The sequence below is a fragment of the Lacerta agilis genome, chromosome 7 (assembly GCF_009819535.1).
Source record: "Lacerta agilis isolate rLacAgi1 chromosome 7, rLacAgi1.pri, whole genome shotgun sequence".
Classification (NCBI taxonomy): domain Eukaryota; kingdom Metazoa; phylum Chordata; class Lepidosauria; order Squamata; family Lacertidae; genus Lacerta; species Lacerta agilis.
This window is the reverse complement of record NC_046318.1, coordinates 51805827-51821188: the sequence shown is the minus strand read 5'-3', so window position 1 is coordinate 51821188 and position 15362 is coordinate 51805827. Positions and strand designations below refer to the sequence as shown.

The window sequence follows — 15362 nt, the reverse complement described above, 5'->3', positions numbered from 1 at the left end:
GGAAATGAGTGTGCACAAGCAGGCTAGCTCTCTGCCTCATCACACCCTCTGTAGTTTGAAGGGTGACAAGTCTGCAGTGGGGAAGTCTTCTCTACTCTACTCTACTCTACTTTGGACCCCGGATTTCCCAGGGATCCAAAAACACATGGGAGCCTCCAAAAGCACAAAAGGCTTCCCTGAAGTAGGCTGCCACCCTTCAATATGTGGAAAGCGATGGGTATAGGGGGGTATGGAGACTTCAGCACATTCACACACACTCTTGCCTCTCTCTGCGTTAAAGTAACACCCTATAGAGTTTCTCTTTTCCATTAAACCACAAAATCAGGAAGTTATTGTTGAGTTGCCATACGTTACATTTCTATATCCAGTTTTTCCAAGTTAAAAATCAAAGGTGACTGCATTGGCTACGACAGCTCCCTTCTGTAATGCCGAATTGCTAAGAACAATCAGCCAATATATATACTCCTAGATCCCCCTTCACATCCAACCAATTAAATTTTCATCAAATTGGTACATCCAGTGATATGAAACAGGAGTCTTCCCTAATGCAATCTGAAGTTGTGGGCTGCCTCCTGGGAGAAGGACAGATGCCTGATGGGCCTTAACACAAAAGGAGTGGTTGCTGTTTTCCCTGCGTTATGCCATTAGTACACTTGTTCGCTGACTTCCCCCACCACTGAGCCATCAGGAAGGCTTATGCTTGGCAGCAGGCTGGGATCCCTGCCTCTAAGCATGAAAGAGGGTCCAGCTATTTGCAGAAATAATGCCTTCCAGACGCACTAAACAGCACTCTTCTTTCCAGATGGAGATGCATCTCTGGTTTCCCCCCCACAGTCATTTATTCACCTTCTGTTCTAACTTGTCTGTCTCTCTCCCCTCATTCACCCCCTTATGGCCCGCCTGTCTCATGTTTTGCAGACTGGAATTCTTCATTCTGGAATTTACAGAGTTTGGTATGAAACAAACCCATAAGAAGATGATGCCACAGACGGTTGGAAGAGGACCCCCCCCCCACACACACACACAGAGAGAGAGAGAGAGAACACAGCAGACTGCAAGCCAAAGGAAACAGGAATTGTAAACTGGGAAACCCCTTTCCTGCATCAACATCTGATGTTCTTCTCTCTGACAAACTTAAGAATGGAAAGGGTTTTGGCACATGCACAGCCTGCTGAAAGAAAAGTTGGCTTCCAGAGAGGAAAAAGAGACAGAGAAAAAGGAAAAGGAGCCAGGAGTTGTGGAGTAGCAACTTTTCACCATCCCATGAGGTCTGAAGACTGTCTTGTCCAATGAGTTCAGGCTAAGAGCCAAGCCTTGAACTTGATATTCTCCTGTAGATAAGCACACCATGTTAGATTGACCCTGACTGTGTCAGCTGAGTCACATGAATGCTTCAAGTCAACCTGCCAATTCTTATTACTTTCATGGTGTAGGGGAAATGGACTAAACGTGGACTTTGATTTGGCCACAAGAGCATAAACAGTGACTGTGATCCAGAGGTAATCTGACAAGTGTAAATTTAGAGGTTCACTTTTCAGTTAATTAAATATTTAGGAACATTTCCCTTTCCCAAGCTCTCAGTGGACGGCCTGGGAGAGAGAGGTATATGGGTAGGGTTGTGTGTATTGGTAGACCCACCAAGGGGGCCAGTGCACAGGAATGGAATCCCACACATGGAGCAGCTGTGACTATGTGCCCAAGCACAAACACAGACTCATTTCCCTCTCTTTCACAAAGGTGACTTTTCTTTACAGGACGTTACCTTCACACACACACAACTGCAAGTTGCTGCTCAGTCTGGAAACCATTCTTGTGGTTCACAAATATCAATGCAGTAGTCCAGAAAAGGACTGAAAGTTATTTGTTATGGTATGACATGAAGTGGATTATTTAACAACTGAAGGGATAGAAAGAAACATGAGATTCAGTTGAAGCAAGGTTATATTTATCTGGCAAAAAACCAGTAATTTCTGCAGTATAAACAGGGGCTTATCAGTTAAACCCGAAAGATACTTCAGGATCTTCTACTGTATTAATCTCTTAAGGGAAGGGAAGGGAGGGGAGGGGAGGAGAGAACACAGTCTTGTGGTACCTCAGAGACTAACAAATTAGGGCACAAACTTTTGTGGATTGCTATTCATTTCATCAGGTGCATGAAATACTGTTCATTTCATCAGGTGCATGAGTTACAGGTACATATATAAATGGCTGGGAAGGGTAGGAACATTGTGTGGGACATTATTATGTATATACCATCAATGGGATTGGGTTGCATTCAACTAACATTTACTCACATCTAAATTAATGACCATGTCTAACTTAAGTCCATTAATTTCATTGGGTTTCTTCTCAATAAAAGTTAGTTGAATACAACCCATTATGCTTTACAGACTAGATAAGTCCCCTCCCCCCCCCAAAAAAAGCAGGGGCCCTCTCTCATCAATGTTACAATCTATATTTCAGACAATGAGGGAAAGAAAAGTAAATGAGTAAAAAGACAGAGAAACAGGTGAGCTTTACATGATGTGATCTCACGTGATGAAATGAAATGAAATTTCTGGATCAAAAATGTAGTTGGCGGCATTAGTTGATTCTTTCTTTGTGCATTTGTTGGGAAGATGTCGGGTCGCGGTAAAGGCGGGAAGGGCCTTGGGAAAGGGGGCACCAAGCGCCACCGCAAGGTGCTGCACGATAACATCCAGGGCATCACGAAGCCTGCCATTCGCCGCTTGGCTCACCGTGGAGGAGTCAAGCGCATCTCTGGGCTGATCTACAAGAAGACCCAGGGCGTGGTGAAGGTTTTCCTGGAGAATGTCATCCGCGATGCCGTGACTTACACGGAGCACACCAAGAGGAAGACCGTGACTGTGATGGATGTGGTTTATGCCTTGAAGCGCCAGGGCCGCACTCTGTATGGATTCGGCGGCTAAGTATTCCTACACCAACAACAAAATATCCAAAGTCCCTTTTAAGGGCCATAAAAAACAAAAAAAGTAGTTGTCACTGCCTCTCAACATTACAAGGAATGTGCAATTAGTTTTAAAAACAAGCCACTCATAATGAGCATGTATAGTCAAATGTCTTATGCCTGAAGCTAAAGTGAGATTGGTGGAGAAAATCCTAGAAAGAAGATTCCTCTGTGTAAAAAGGCACTCAAAGACACCTCTGAACCTTGCAACAGTTTTAGAATCACTGCATATAGCAAAAGGGTGTGTGTGCGTGTGCGTGAGTGCATGTGTGCGTGCACGCACACTCACAATCACATTCCTGATATATATAAGCCTTCTTTTACTTGGTGAAATTAGCTACCTCCTGATGGCTTTGGCAGTAGAATGAAGAAGGGTGAGCTGCAACACAATTATGTAGTGTGAAGCACTCTTGTTTAGGGTAGGTACTATAATTGTGGCAGACCTAGGGTGAGGGCACATTTATTAGATTGGTGGGAAGGTGCAGCCTTCTTCAAAAGAAGGCATATGGGCATAAAGTGGGGAGGGTGTGCCTACAACTGCACCCACAGTATCTCCTTGCTCACCTGTTGCTCTACAGACTGCCACACATTCTGTGCATTTGGTGTTCATGCCACTAGAATCTTACATCGGAACAACCTGGCCCCTGAGGTTCATACGCTGGTGACCTCGAGACTGGACTACTGCAACATGCTGTATGTAGGACTGCCCTTGGGCCTGATCCAGAAGTGCTGGCTCATGCATAATGCAGTGGCTAGACTGCTGATGGGGGCAGATGGCCAACAGCATGTGACACCTCTGCTAAAACATCTGCACTGGCTGTCCATATGCTACAGGGCCAGGTTCAAGGTCTTTCTTTGTGTTAATATACAAAGCCCTGAACAACTCACTCCCTGGATACTTTAAGGTATAAATGGTGCCACCTTAGCCATTGTGTGACAAGAATCGGGCTGCACTAGCAGCACAACCTCTGATTCCCTATACCAAATTGGTATAAATTCATTAGAATTCCTTAGAAACAGTTTCCTCTAAAATGAATCCTTTTGAAAGGTCACTCCATAGCCTAAGCCCTAATTACCTTTTGTGAACCAGGATCAGGTCATTTCAGTGGGCACTTAAGGGCTGATTCCCATGTGCATATGGACCACTTGTCTCATGGCTCAGCACTCTAGCCCTCTTCACCTGTAAGAAGGGCTTGCATATAGATAATGATCCTTGCCCTCACTCATTCCCCCTTAGCATAACTGGTGAAAGCCTTAAAAAGGCAGGGTTTCCTGCTGCATGTACAAAGTCTATACATGTGCATAACGTTTTTATGACTTAGTCTCTTTCACAACTGATTCTGAATGTGTCGATCTTGCAGTGATATGTCAGGTGTAGGGCAGGTGGGTGTGGTTTGTCAGGAACGTCCTGGCAGGCCAAACTGAGACTTCTGTCAGACCACCATTGGCCAGAGGTTTCACATCCTTGTTGTAACTCATTATTTGGTGTTGCAATCATTAAGCCATGAATATGTGTGAAGAACTAAGTGTGAGATGGACAAACATCTCTGCTACAAATCATGGTCAGGAGAGAAGTGAGACCGAAGGACCCACAGTTGCGTTGGCAGGTACCCTATATAACTCATACTATTTGTTCATCTAGCCCAGCATTGTCTGCTCTGAATGGCTGGAGTTCTTCACCATCTCAGGAAGAGCAGAGGTCTCCTCTAGCTTCTGCAACCTGGGCTGTTGTAACTGGATGGAGTTGCCAAGGATTGAAGCTGTACTCAGCCATTGAACTTACAGGCCCTCTCCGGTTCAGACCTTTTCTTTTTGGTGTGAGTGAAAGCACATACAGTGGTACCTCAGGTTACATACGCTTCAGGTTACATACTCCGCTAACCCAGAAATAATGCTCCAGGTTAAGAACTTTGCTTCAGGATAAGAACAGAAATTGTGCTCTGGCGGCACAGCAGCAGCGGGAGGTGCCATTAGCTAAATAACAGTTTCAGGTTAAGAACAGACCTCCAGAACGAATTAAATTCTTAACCCGGGGTACCACTGTACTGCAGATCCAAGCTCTGTTTTGCTGTACTGAGTCAAGGGTCTTGCAGAGTCTCGCTGAATGTGATCTAGCCTTCCCCCTACCTTCCTGAATTCCAGCGCTACTATTCCAGACATTCGAGGTATTTGAGGAAAATAGAAATATTTTGCTTCAGGCAAGCCACACGCACAGCCCGCCTTTTCTAACCCACTGCAATGCTTGATGGGTCTTTTGCACTCCTGCTGGAAATGTACAGTCAAGATCTGAAATGACACGTTATGCTTGGAGGGTTTGAAGATTCCTCCTAATAGGCCTTTTTACTAGTAAACAAAAAGTTATCCATACTGTGATGCCTGCTCTGACCTGCAAGTTTGCAGACAATAAATCTTAATTACGGTTAAATGTCCAAATCTGCAAAGACGGAGGAAACATTAGTCAACTGTGAATTGGTCCTGACTCCTGCTTCGACTTTGCCTGGAGATGCAGCTGCAGGAATACATAAATTAGTTTTTTTTATTATTTGTTTGTGTCACTATACCATCAGCTGTAGCTGTTTCCTTAAGAGCATTTCCAGTATTAGTGGGCTTACTGGCATTCATCCTATTAGCATCTCAGATGCAGGTGGCATCTGGAAAGTTTTATTTTAAAGGACTTTTAGCATTGTGCTTAGGTTAATGAGAAAGCGCTACTTTAAAATATCTCGGCACTTTTCCAAAGAGCGGCTCGGTCTCACGACATCTGCTCAGTGGATACTTGTTACCTTTGGGTTTATTCAAGCAACCTTCTGAATAACCTTTTTGTTAGCAGCTTTCTTTATAGGCTCTGCAGCAGCAGAGCACGGGAGAGCAAACACAGTTGCTGGTAGAGGACGTTTTCTGTGCTGCGCTGAATTCACAAACTCCCTGGTTGTTTTGAAATCGACATACTGCGAATGTTCAGCAAGACCACTTTTGCCTTCTCTTTTTCCGGTCCACCATTTATTTATTTTTGGCTATGGGGGGGGGGAGGCACATGTAAATGGAAACAGGGCTGCTATACCTTTAACAGCTATGTGGAAGGGAGAATTATGGCCCTGAATGACAGGTCAAAATTCCCTCTTCTACACAGCTACTGACCTCTGTCTTTTAATCTGACCTGTAATCAAACAGCAGAATTTTACCATAAATGCTCTGGCCAATGGATTTGTTCTTTCAAGGCCACATCCTCACAGTACATGTAAACTACCATTTTAACTGTCATGGCTTCCCCCAAAGAATCCTGGGAATGGGAGCAGGGATGGGAAGTACTAGATGAAACGAACCTTGTATTCATGATAAAGCAACGAATACAATTCTCTTCCACAGCCTAAAAACAGAGCCCTTTATGCAATTCTCCTTTATTCATAATCACAGATAACCTTGCATGTGATAAATAAGAACAGGTATTGCAGGATCATTCAGAAATTAAACTAACAGTGTACCCTGTCATTTCCAGAGGATCAGACAGAGATTGGATTATTATTCGCTGCTGTTTCTCTCAAAACACTAATCCATACAGTATAGCTTAATCTGCCATAGAACCATAAACATAAACCAAATCAAGGCAGCTGAAAAGGTCATTTCTCTACATGGCACTGCAGAAACTGGGTTATGAAACCTCATGTTGCTCCAGAGAAATAGCCCTGGAGCAGCTAAAATGGCATATATATTGCTAATACATTGCACTAGGGATTCCCACCCCAAAGCAGGGGATATCCGTGAGGATACCTGGGTAGTTACTAGCTTCCTATACAAATTTTAAGAGGGGGGGAGTCTATATGAATGTAGCATGTAGAGCACTAGATTGTTGATCCACCTCAACTATCAATGAGAATTAAATGCTGTGTGAAGCCATGCCAGCATTAATATCAGGCAGGCCCCTTCACTGAATTGTTTTCGAGGCCTGCTAAAAACTTCTTTAGGCAAGTCTACCAAGTAATGGGAGGAGACTCTTGAGAGTCCCATGGACTGCAAAAAGATCAAGCTTATCCATCCTTAAAGAAATCAGCCCTGAGTGCTCACTGGAAGGACAGATCCTGAAGCTGAGGCTCCAGTATTTTGGCCACCTCATGAGAAGAGAAGACTACCTAGAAAAGACCCTGATGTTGGAAAAGATGGAGGGCACAAGAAGGAGATGACAGAGGATGAGATGGTTGGACAGTGTTCTCGAAGCGACTAACATGAGTTTGGCCAAACTGCGGGAGGCAGTGAAAGATAGGCCTGCCTGACGTGCTCTGATCCATGGGGTCACGAAGAGTCGGACACGACTGAACAACTGAACAACAACAACAACAAGAAGAACAACAACAAGTAATGTAATTTTATTGTGCATACTGTATTTGTTCTTAAACAGTGCTTTTTTTCCTTAAAAAAATGTTTAGGGGTACTCTCATTTTCCTACTCATATTGAAATACTGCCCCTCAATAAGGCCAAACCTAGATTCACAAAATGTTTAGGGGTATGCGTACCCCTGCGTACCCCCAGAAAAAAGCACTGTTCTTAAAACTCTTTATCTCTGTTTTGATTATTTTATTGTCTACTTGTTTTGAGAATCCGTAGATTTTATCAGTTTTTTTTTCTTATATTTTACATTACTGTATCAGTATGTAAGTATTGATAAATAAATAAATAAATTATATTTTTAGCTTCATAACAGAGCAGAAAGGTGTGATTGGTTCCCTGTTACATGCAGAGCAGGTGAGAGGGATATAACATACACCAATACAGATCGGCATGCACTAAGCTGCCAGTACGAAAAAGAATAAAATATGGAAGTATTAAAGCTGAAATCTTATCCACATTTACTGTAGGCCCACTGAGCAAAAAGGGACTCACTTCCTAGTCAGCATGCAAAGGGTCAGGTTGCACATCTCACCTCCATCCCAAGTGCTATTAAGCAGGTAGCCAGTTATTGAGGTAAGTTGGCATCAGGACTAAATTTAGAATGGGAATAATTCACAGTGCATTTGCTGCAACTCAGGACAAAGAGGTGTTGGGGAGCGGAAAGGAGGGAGGTGTGGCATATGCTGCATTCTTTCTTTCACACACTCTCCCCACATAGACTTCTTGCTGCCTAGATATTTTGCAGTGAAGGAAATATGCCCTACCAAAGGAATAACAAGCATGGTGTCCAAACACTTCTGGCCCTTGAAAGGCCCATCTGGGTGCTTTGGTGGACTAGATTCCTTCTCTTTCCTCCGAGATGTTGCCAAGTCAAAGTTCAAAAGTAAGGGGTGCTGCGGTTCTGTTGGGTAGGGCATTTGAAAATAAGGAACACCGATTGTCTCAGAGAGAATGAACAGCCATTATTTTCTATGAATAGCCAAGGAGCAAGCATTTAAATTAAAAGATATCCCTGAAAAAAGGGGTAATCTGTAGGCAACCCTTCTCCCACCCCTATTTACAGAGGATTAAAGGAATCAATTTTCTTCTGCTGTAAACCTGATTGTTTTCAACATCAAAGTGTTTCCTTCTTTAAAAAAAAAGTGCCACTTTTGGTTTCTTCTTTCTTACCTAGTTCCCCCTGTATAATTTTGAGGATTCCATTGCAAGATTATTATGTCCCTGAATGCTAAATCACATTGACCTTGGCGTAGCATAAACAGAAAACTTTCCCATTCCCTACACCAAACAAAAGAACCAAACTGTGCTTGCTTTCTGCATTTCTTCTGGGTAAAGATACCCAATTAACCTCTGCAGAGCCTAGTTCTGGCAAGTTCTTGCTCTTCAGGAAATCGAGCCAGCCATCTGTGTATGGAGCGGGGGGGGGGGGGTATTTATTGCTCAAGCCTATCTGGAAGCAGGCATGTGTTCTATAAATAGATCCAAAGGCCACACCAAAAACTCTGGGTGCCTTCAGACTGTCAGTATTTTGCAGAGGGATTCAAGTGCATACCAAAAATAAATACCGCCCCCCCCCCAAAAAACTGGACATTTCCTTTGAAATGTAAAAATCCCCCAGATGGGCAAGTTGGGCCCCCAAAAGAGAACACGTCCTGGGATTTCCGGACATATGGCAACCCTACACATGACCTGCTCATTGTTGATGTTATGTATTGAAGTTCTCACCCTAGGCCACTAGGGGTGTGTGTATATAGTTCATTCTGCTGCAGTTTTCACTCAGGTCCGCATATGCAAATGAGGAATTGAAAGTGACGTTCAGGGATTGGGTAACTCCAGAAAGTTGTTACTGTTGCTTTGTAACTGAGTTCTATATAAGCAGGCTGCTGAGGCCTTCAGCTCACTTCTGTTCCAGCCTGAGAATAAACAAGAGCTGTTTGGAAATCACTGTGTTGTCTGCTGTGTCCACCCACAACTTAACAGTTGAGTTGCTAGCAGAAAGCCAGTGTGCAATGAGTTACAGACCAGAGTGTCATGTGACTGCTGTAGCACCAGCATGTGTTAAGCTCTGAGTGTGAACTGGTTTTCAGCAATCCATTCCAGAGGTCCAGTTATATTAAACTGCAGTGCCATTCAGTCAATCCACACAGGGTCGGGCATAACCCAGGGAGATTCACACACAACGCCATTATAACAGGCTGATGTGGATAGAAGTCACCATATACTGAGCAATTTATCAACTCTTTTCTGCAAGATTTGGCAACCCTAAATGGGAATGGGTACAGAACATGGTTGTTGCTCTTCCTTTCCCATGTTTAGAACATGGGTTTAATGGAGGTAGGAGCAAGTGAGATTAATAGAAAGCCAAACGAATCTGAAAAACAGAATGTCCCTCACATTAGTGGATCTATATATATAATATGTAGCCAGAAACATGAGATCTTCTGTACTTGTGAAAGGATAACAGCACTAATTATCGACTTTTTTCTCACAAGGCTTCTGGGCATGCACCAACTTCAAAAAGCATAGAAATTCAGCAGCTGAAATTCATATAGGTATGAGGAAAGGCTTCATGTACTGAGGTACTGCTTCATTCTTCAAAGCCCTGCAATAAAAGAAAAAGTTGGCAATCCTAATTCACAGAAAGAGCAGGAGGTTCACAATGTCCTTTGCTCAAGTACTTTTCCAACAGAAAATAGCTTGGTTTGGCTGGGCTATTTAGAGATACTGCACACATCAATAACCCAGTCTGATCTTATGTTTTGTAAGGTAAAGGTAAAGGTACCCCTGACCGTTAGGTCCAGTCACGGACGACTCTGGGGTTGCGGCGTTCATCTCGCTCTATAGGCCAAGGGAGCCGGCGTTTGTCCGCAGACAGCTTCCGGGTCATGTGACCAGCATGACTAAGCTGCTTCTGGCAAACCAGAGCAGCGCACGGAAACGCCGTTTACCTTCCTGGCGGAGCAGTACCTATTTATCTCCTTGCACTCAGGGGCGTAGCGAGCCGCTGGGCTGCCGGGGGCAGCAAGCCAAGCGGCACCCCTGGGGGCGGGGCGTCGCTCTGTGCGCATGACGTCATGACGCATGCGCACAGAGCGATGCCTCCGCCCAGGCCAGCTGGCCCGCCCCTCTCCATTCCCCGCGGGCTCCGCTCAGGGAGCGCAGTGGGTTTTTCTGCTGCTACGCTCCCTGAGCGGAGCCGTCCCGGGGCATGGAGAAGGGTTGGGCCAGCGAGGGGGTGACACCCCTCCTCGCTGGCCCACCCCTTTCCATTTCCCGCCGCCTCAGGGAGCGCAGCGGCAAAAAAGCCGCTGAAAGGGGGAAAGCCCCCTCTTTCAGCAGCTTTTTTCACTGCTGGCTGGAGGCAGGGATTGCGGGAGCAGGACCCCGCCCTGAGTGTCACCCCCCCAAGGGCACTACCCGGGCCCCTGCCCCCCCACCCCCTTGCTACACCCCTGCTTGCACTTTGACGTGCTTTCGAACTGCTAGGTGGGCAGGAGCTTGGACCAAGCAACAGGAGCTCACCCCGTTGTGGAGATTCAAACCGCCGACCTTCTGATCGGCAAACCCTAGGCTCTATGGTTTAGACCACAGTGCCACCCACTATTTACTATCTTGTAAATATGCAAAAAGTCAGAACAAGTCTGCAAAACTGGCACCTAATGTTCTGGTCAATCAAGTCAAAGTTGAGCCCGACATTTTTGGCACACGCACCAATCCAGCAGGGTGCCATTTTACACGGGAGCCATCCATCTTATTTTCATTCTTTGAAGGCCATCCTCTAGTTAGCAAGCACTATTTTATTGTTTGGAATACAGGTCTGCTCCGAACAGATGGAGCACATGAAATACCGTGGCCTGCATCCTCCTTTGATTTGACTTTAATCAGCACAGATTTAACAAGCGCACTTTGGGAACAGAAACGGTTGTTTTAATTCGGTTTTGAGCTCGCGCTGCTCCGGTCTGTTCACCTGTTCGGGTAGCATTCTGCAGAATTGAGCATTGCATGCAAGAATGTCCTACAATTGCCTCATAGATGCTAATTACTAAACTTCCCAGGATGCCTAGCTCGCCTGCATCCCAAGACTCTTTCAGAGCTTCTAATCATTAGAATTCCCTCGGTCTCTTACTCCACTCCTTGCAAGCCATCTGGTCTCTCTGAACTGCAGCTGGAGCCAGTCCTCTTCCCACCAGTCACACCTGATCTTTTGACACACGCACCTGAAACAACCGTAGCTCTATCTATGATGCATCGTAACCTTCAATAATGAGCTGGGCTTTTCCAAGCGCCTCTGCTGCTGATGGCGGAAGAATGGAGGCAGTGAGGGAGCTGCTTGTTTTAGGCCCCCTTAAGTCTGGCGTGGAAATGGGGGGAATAAGGAAGAATGAGCAGGAGGGACCCCATTCCCAATAACAACCTTTAAGGAGGCAGTTGGGGGGAGGAACCTCTGCATGCTTAGAACTGCTTGTGGGAAGAAGCCATTCACATATTTTCGTGCCAGTCTTTCAGAGGCTGCTCCCTTTTATGCTGGCTGATGGGATACTTTGACTGACATCCGCCTTCTCCTCCCACACAGCACAAACTGATAAGAGGCATCAAAAGGTTACCAGAAGCAGGAGAAGTGGGAGGACCGAGTGGTTTTCCTATAGCAGCAGATGATGGTATTCAGAGGGAGGGTGGCTTAATGAAAGTAGGAGGGCAAATGGATGGGAGGGAGGGGACAGAGACAGCAGGTCCCCCTTCCTTTAGTTTTCCACTGAGCTTTTGATTGATGATCCTCACAACGCAGCTGCTTTTGTCTCTATTTTGGTTTCTTTAGGCTCATCCACACTTTTGCCTGACCCATATTTTTGATCGTGGTGCGTACAGATCAATTCTCCCGGGTCCAAGAGCTTTTCTTCTTGTTCCACAGCTGTACCCTCCCACTGAATTGAGTTTATGACATCATCACATAGCCAAATCTGACTGTCTCTGTGGCATCACCATCCTGCTGTTCTACAGACCAGAAGTCATTGACTGGCTGGGACACGAATAAGCTCCTCTTTTTAATAAATGGTGCTGAGGAAGCTTCTTATCAGGCAGCAAACAGTGCTTGATGTAGAACAAAATAGGCAAGCTTGCTGTGGTTATTTTACTTTAAAGCAATGGTAAGTTCAAGTAGTTGCAGCCTGTTACACCAACTGCTCTCATATATCAACTGCTTTTGTTGCCCTTTAGGGGATGCTGAGAGTGTCTTTTGTCTCACAATGATTCTGACAAATATAGATTTTGAATACAATGTGCCCTCCTTGCTATCTGCATATATTTGACCATTATCATATACCAAATAGTAAGTTTTTGGCTTTTATTACACTCAGTCATGATGGTAAAATCCCAGATGGTCCCCTGGTAGTTTTTTCCATCAAGTCCAGACAGTGCCCTTTTTGCACAGCTGTTAAAGACAAATGCAGCAGCAGTTACCTGCTACATCTGACAATGCTCTGCTACCACTAGAGGACTGTGACTGTAACTTTTTCTCACGGCAGTTGTCCAGTGATGCCAAAAATCAAAAACCTGCCAGCTGCCTCACACAAATGGGTGTATTTGCAACCTGCAGTGTATCCAGTTCAAAAGCATAAGACCATTGCAGCAGTATATACGCACTTACACAAACACATGTGCAAGTACATTTTAATGCACAGAAACATTATGTATGTGTAAGAATTCTTCTTTTCCAACAATGGGAAAGATCCTGTATGGCAAAGGTTTCATTCAAGTACATCTATTGACATTCCCTACAATAAAAGAATATGGAGGAGATGAGAGATAGCAGTCAAAGTGATTCTATGTAGGATGGTTGTTTTAAAACTGAAGTGCTATCTTCACACTCAAGTTCTCTCGTAAAGCTATAGATGAAAAAAAAAATACTTTGTTCCCGTGGCACTCAGTCAAGCATGGGAGATCAGGAATTACAAACACTTTATTCCAGTCCTGGGTATTTGTTCTGGTCGCTGCATTGAACCTCTAAAAATATTTCTTTCAGCGATGAAAGCTCTTTTCCTGATACTAATGCACAGCGTGTAGCTAATTTACTTCATAGAAAACAGCTAATCGTGGCTACACTTAACCCTAACATGCTTCTTCAGATGCTGCTAACCTGATACAGATTAATCGTGCAGCCTATGCATGCCTTGCTCAGATGTAAGCCCCATGGAGTTCAGTTGGGCTTACTCCCAGTTACAGGTGTTGGTCTGCCATAGTCAAAACAAAATAAAAAATAAATTCCTTCCAGTAGCACCTTAGAGACCAACTAAATTTGTTCTTGGTATGAGCTTCCATGTGCATGCATAGGGTGCATGCACACCACACATTTAAAGCACATTGTTTCCCCAAACAACCCTGGGAACTGTAGATAGTTTAGGGTGCTGGGTGCTGTAGCTCTGTGGTGGTGTAAGCTACAATTCCCAATATGCTTTAAAATTACAGTGTATATGGACTTCCGGCGAGGATGCCATTGCGGGCGGTCGTGGGTCGTTTCGGTAGCGAAACGACCCAGGCCAGCCCGGGGGTAGGAGCCCTGCTACCGCACAGCGGGGCTCCGCTAAACCGCGGGTCGAGCGTCCCACGGCACAGGCTCTCCAGCGAGCCCACTATGGCGCGGAACCCTTCTCCCGTTACCCTTGTAAAAGGGGCGCGGGAGTGAAGGGACAACAGCGCCGGGCTTTGGAGGTATGCCCCAACCGGGCTGGTGAAGCGGCGGCTGCCGCCGCACTGAGCGCATCGTTCTACCTGATCTGGAGAAATAAAAAAGAAGGAACCTGGAGGCCGTGAGTACGAAGCTAATTGGACTTAAAATTTATGGCATTTGGCACTCCGGGAGGAACGTGAAAAAGGAAGCCCGTTCCTCCCTTTGTTGAATGAAGAAGATAACATCGTTTTTAGCTGCTGCTGCAGTAGCGGATACAAAGTTTCTGCAGAGCTTTTGACAAGTGAGACTGGCTGAACCCCTTTCAGGGGAATTAAGTGATTGGAAATATCTTTTCTTGAAATTGTTGGATTGCAATCTTTCCACCCTGACCCGGGGGAAAATGGCGGCTAAAATTTATGTTTGAATATGGAAAAGTACTGAAACTTGATACCCTCTGCCTACTTCTACCATGCTTGGTTTCGTTTTCAAACTGGCGTTAGACCTGGGACTGACCCATGAACAAAGGATTATTCTTTTGAAGTTAGAACTGTTAAACCAGAAGCTAATTTTGTTGAACCAGGATGTCGAGGAAAAGTTATATGCTACAGCAAAGACTCTTGAGAACTTTGGTAAACTGGAAAAAAATCTTGCCAGGGAACTTGAGGAAGTTTTTGAGAAACAAAGTACAGTGACTGCGCAACTCCGAGAAGATGAAAAACCCTGGTGGTGTGAGAGACCCAGGGTTGGAATACAATTTATATACAATTTCTGGGGTGAGAGCCCAGGAATGATGGGTAAAAGATTTGTGAAACTACAACTAGAAGATGATTGGAATTCTGAAATGGAGATGCTGGAAGATGATGATTTGAGTTCCCTGGAGTTCCCTGCAATGATGTTTATGGACTGCGTCTGGACCTTTGGTAAAGAAAAAGAGGACATTCTGGACAATGTTGTGGTAAAAAGATGGAGAAATGTCTGGGGGGCGATCCCGAGATGGCGAAGGAAAATGGTTAGAAGAGGGATAGGGTGAGAATATTTAAAATATAAGTAGGATGGCTCACCATGGTACCCTGAAGTCAGTGTGTTAAGAGTTTAAGATTTTGAACTAGTGAAGAGATATGTGAAATGTTTATTAGCAGCAGTTTAAGTAAAATAAGATGTAAGATTGGAGTTAAGAAGTAATAGGTTATATTATGAAGTAAAAAATGAATATTAAGAAGTTTGTTTAGATATTTTGGATGATTTTAAATATTAGAGATGAGAAGTTATTAAAGTAAATTAGAATTGGAAACAAAGGAGAGAAAACGGGGGAAGTCACCCGGTTAGATTCAAACAAGAATTTTTTT

General features: G+C 44.6%; 1 protein-coding gene across 1 annotated transcript; it reads left to right on the top strand.

Moving 5' to 3' along the window:
• The first annotated feature begins 2618 nt into the window (after positions 1-2618).
• LOC117049387 (histone H4-like) lies at positions 2619-2930 on the top strand. The gene has a single exon (XM_033154051.1). The coding sequence runs from the start codon at positions 2619-2621 to the stop codon at positions 2928-2930; it is 312 nt and encodes a 103-aa protein (XP_033009942.1).
• Positions 2931-15362: the final 12432 nt, after the last annotated feature.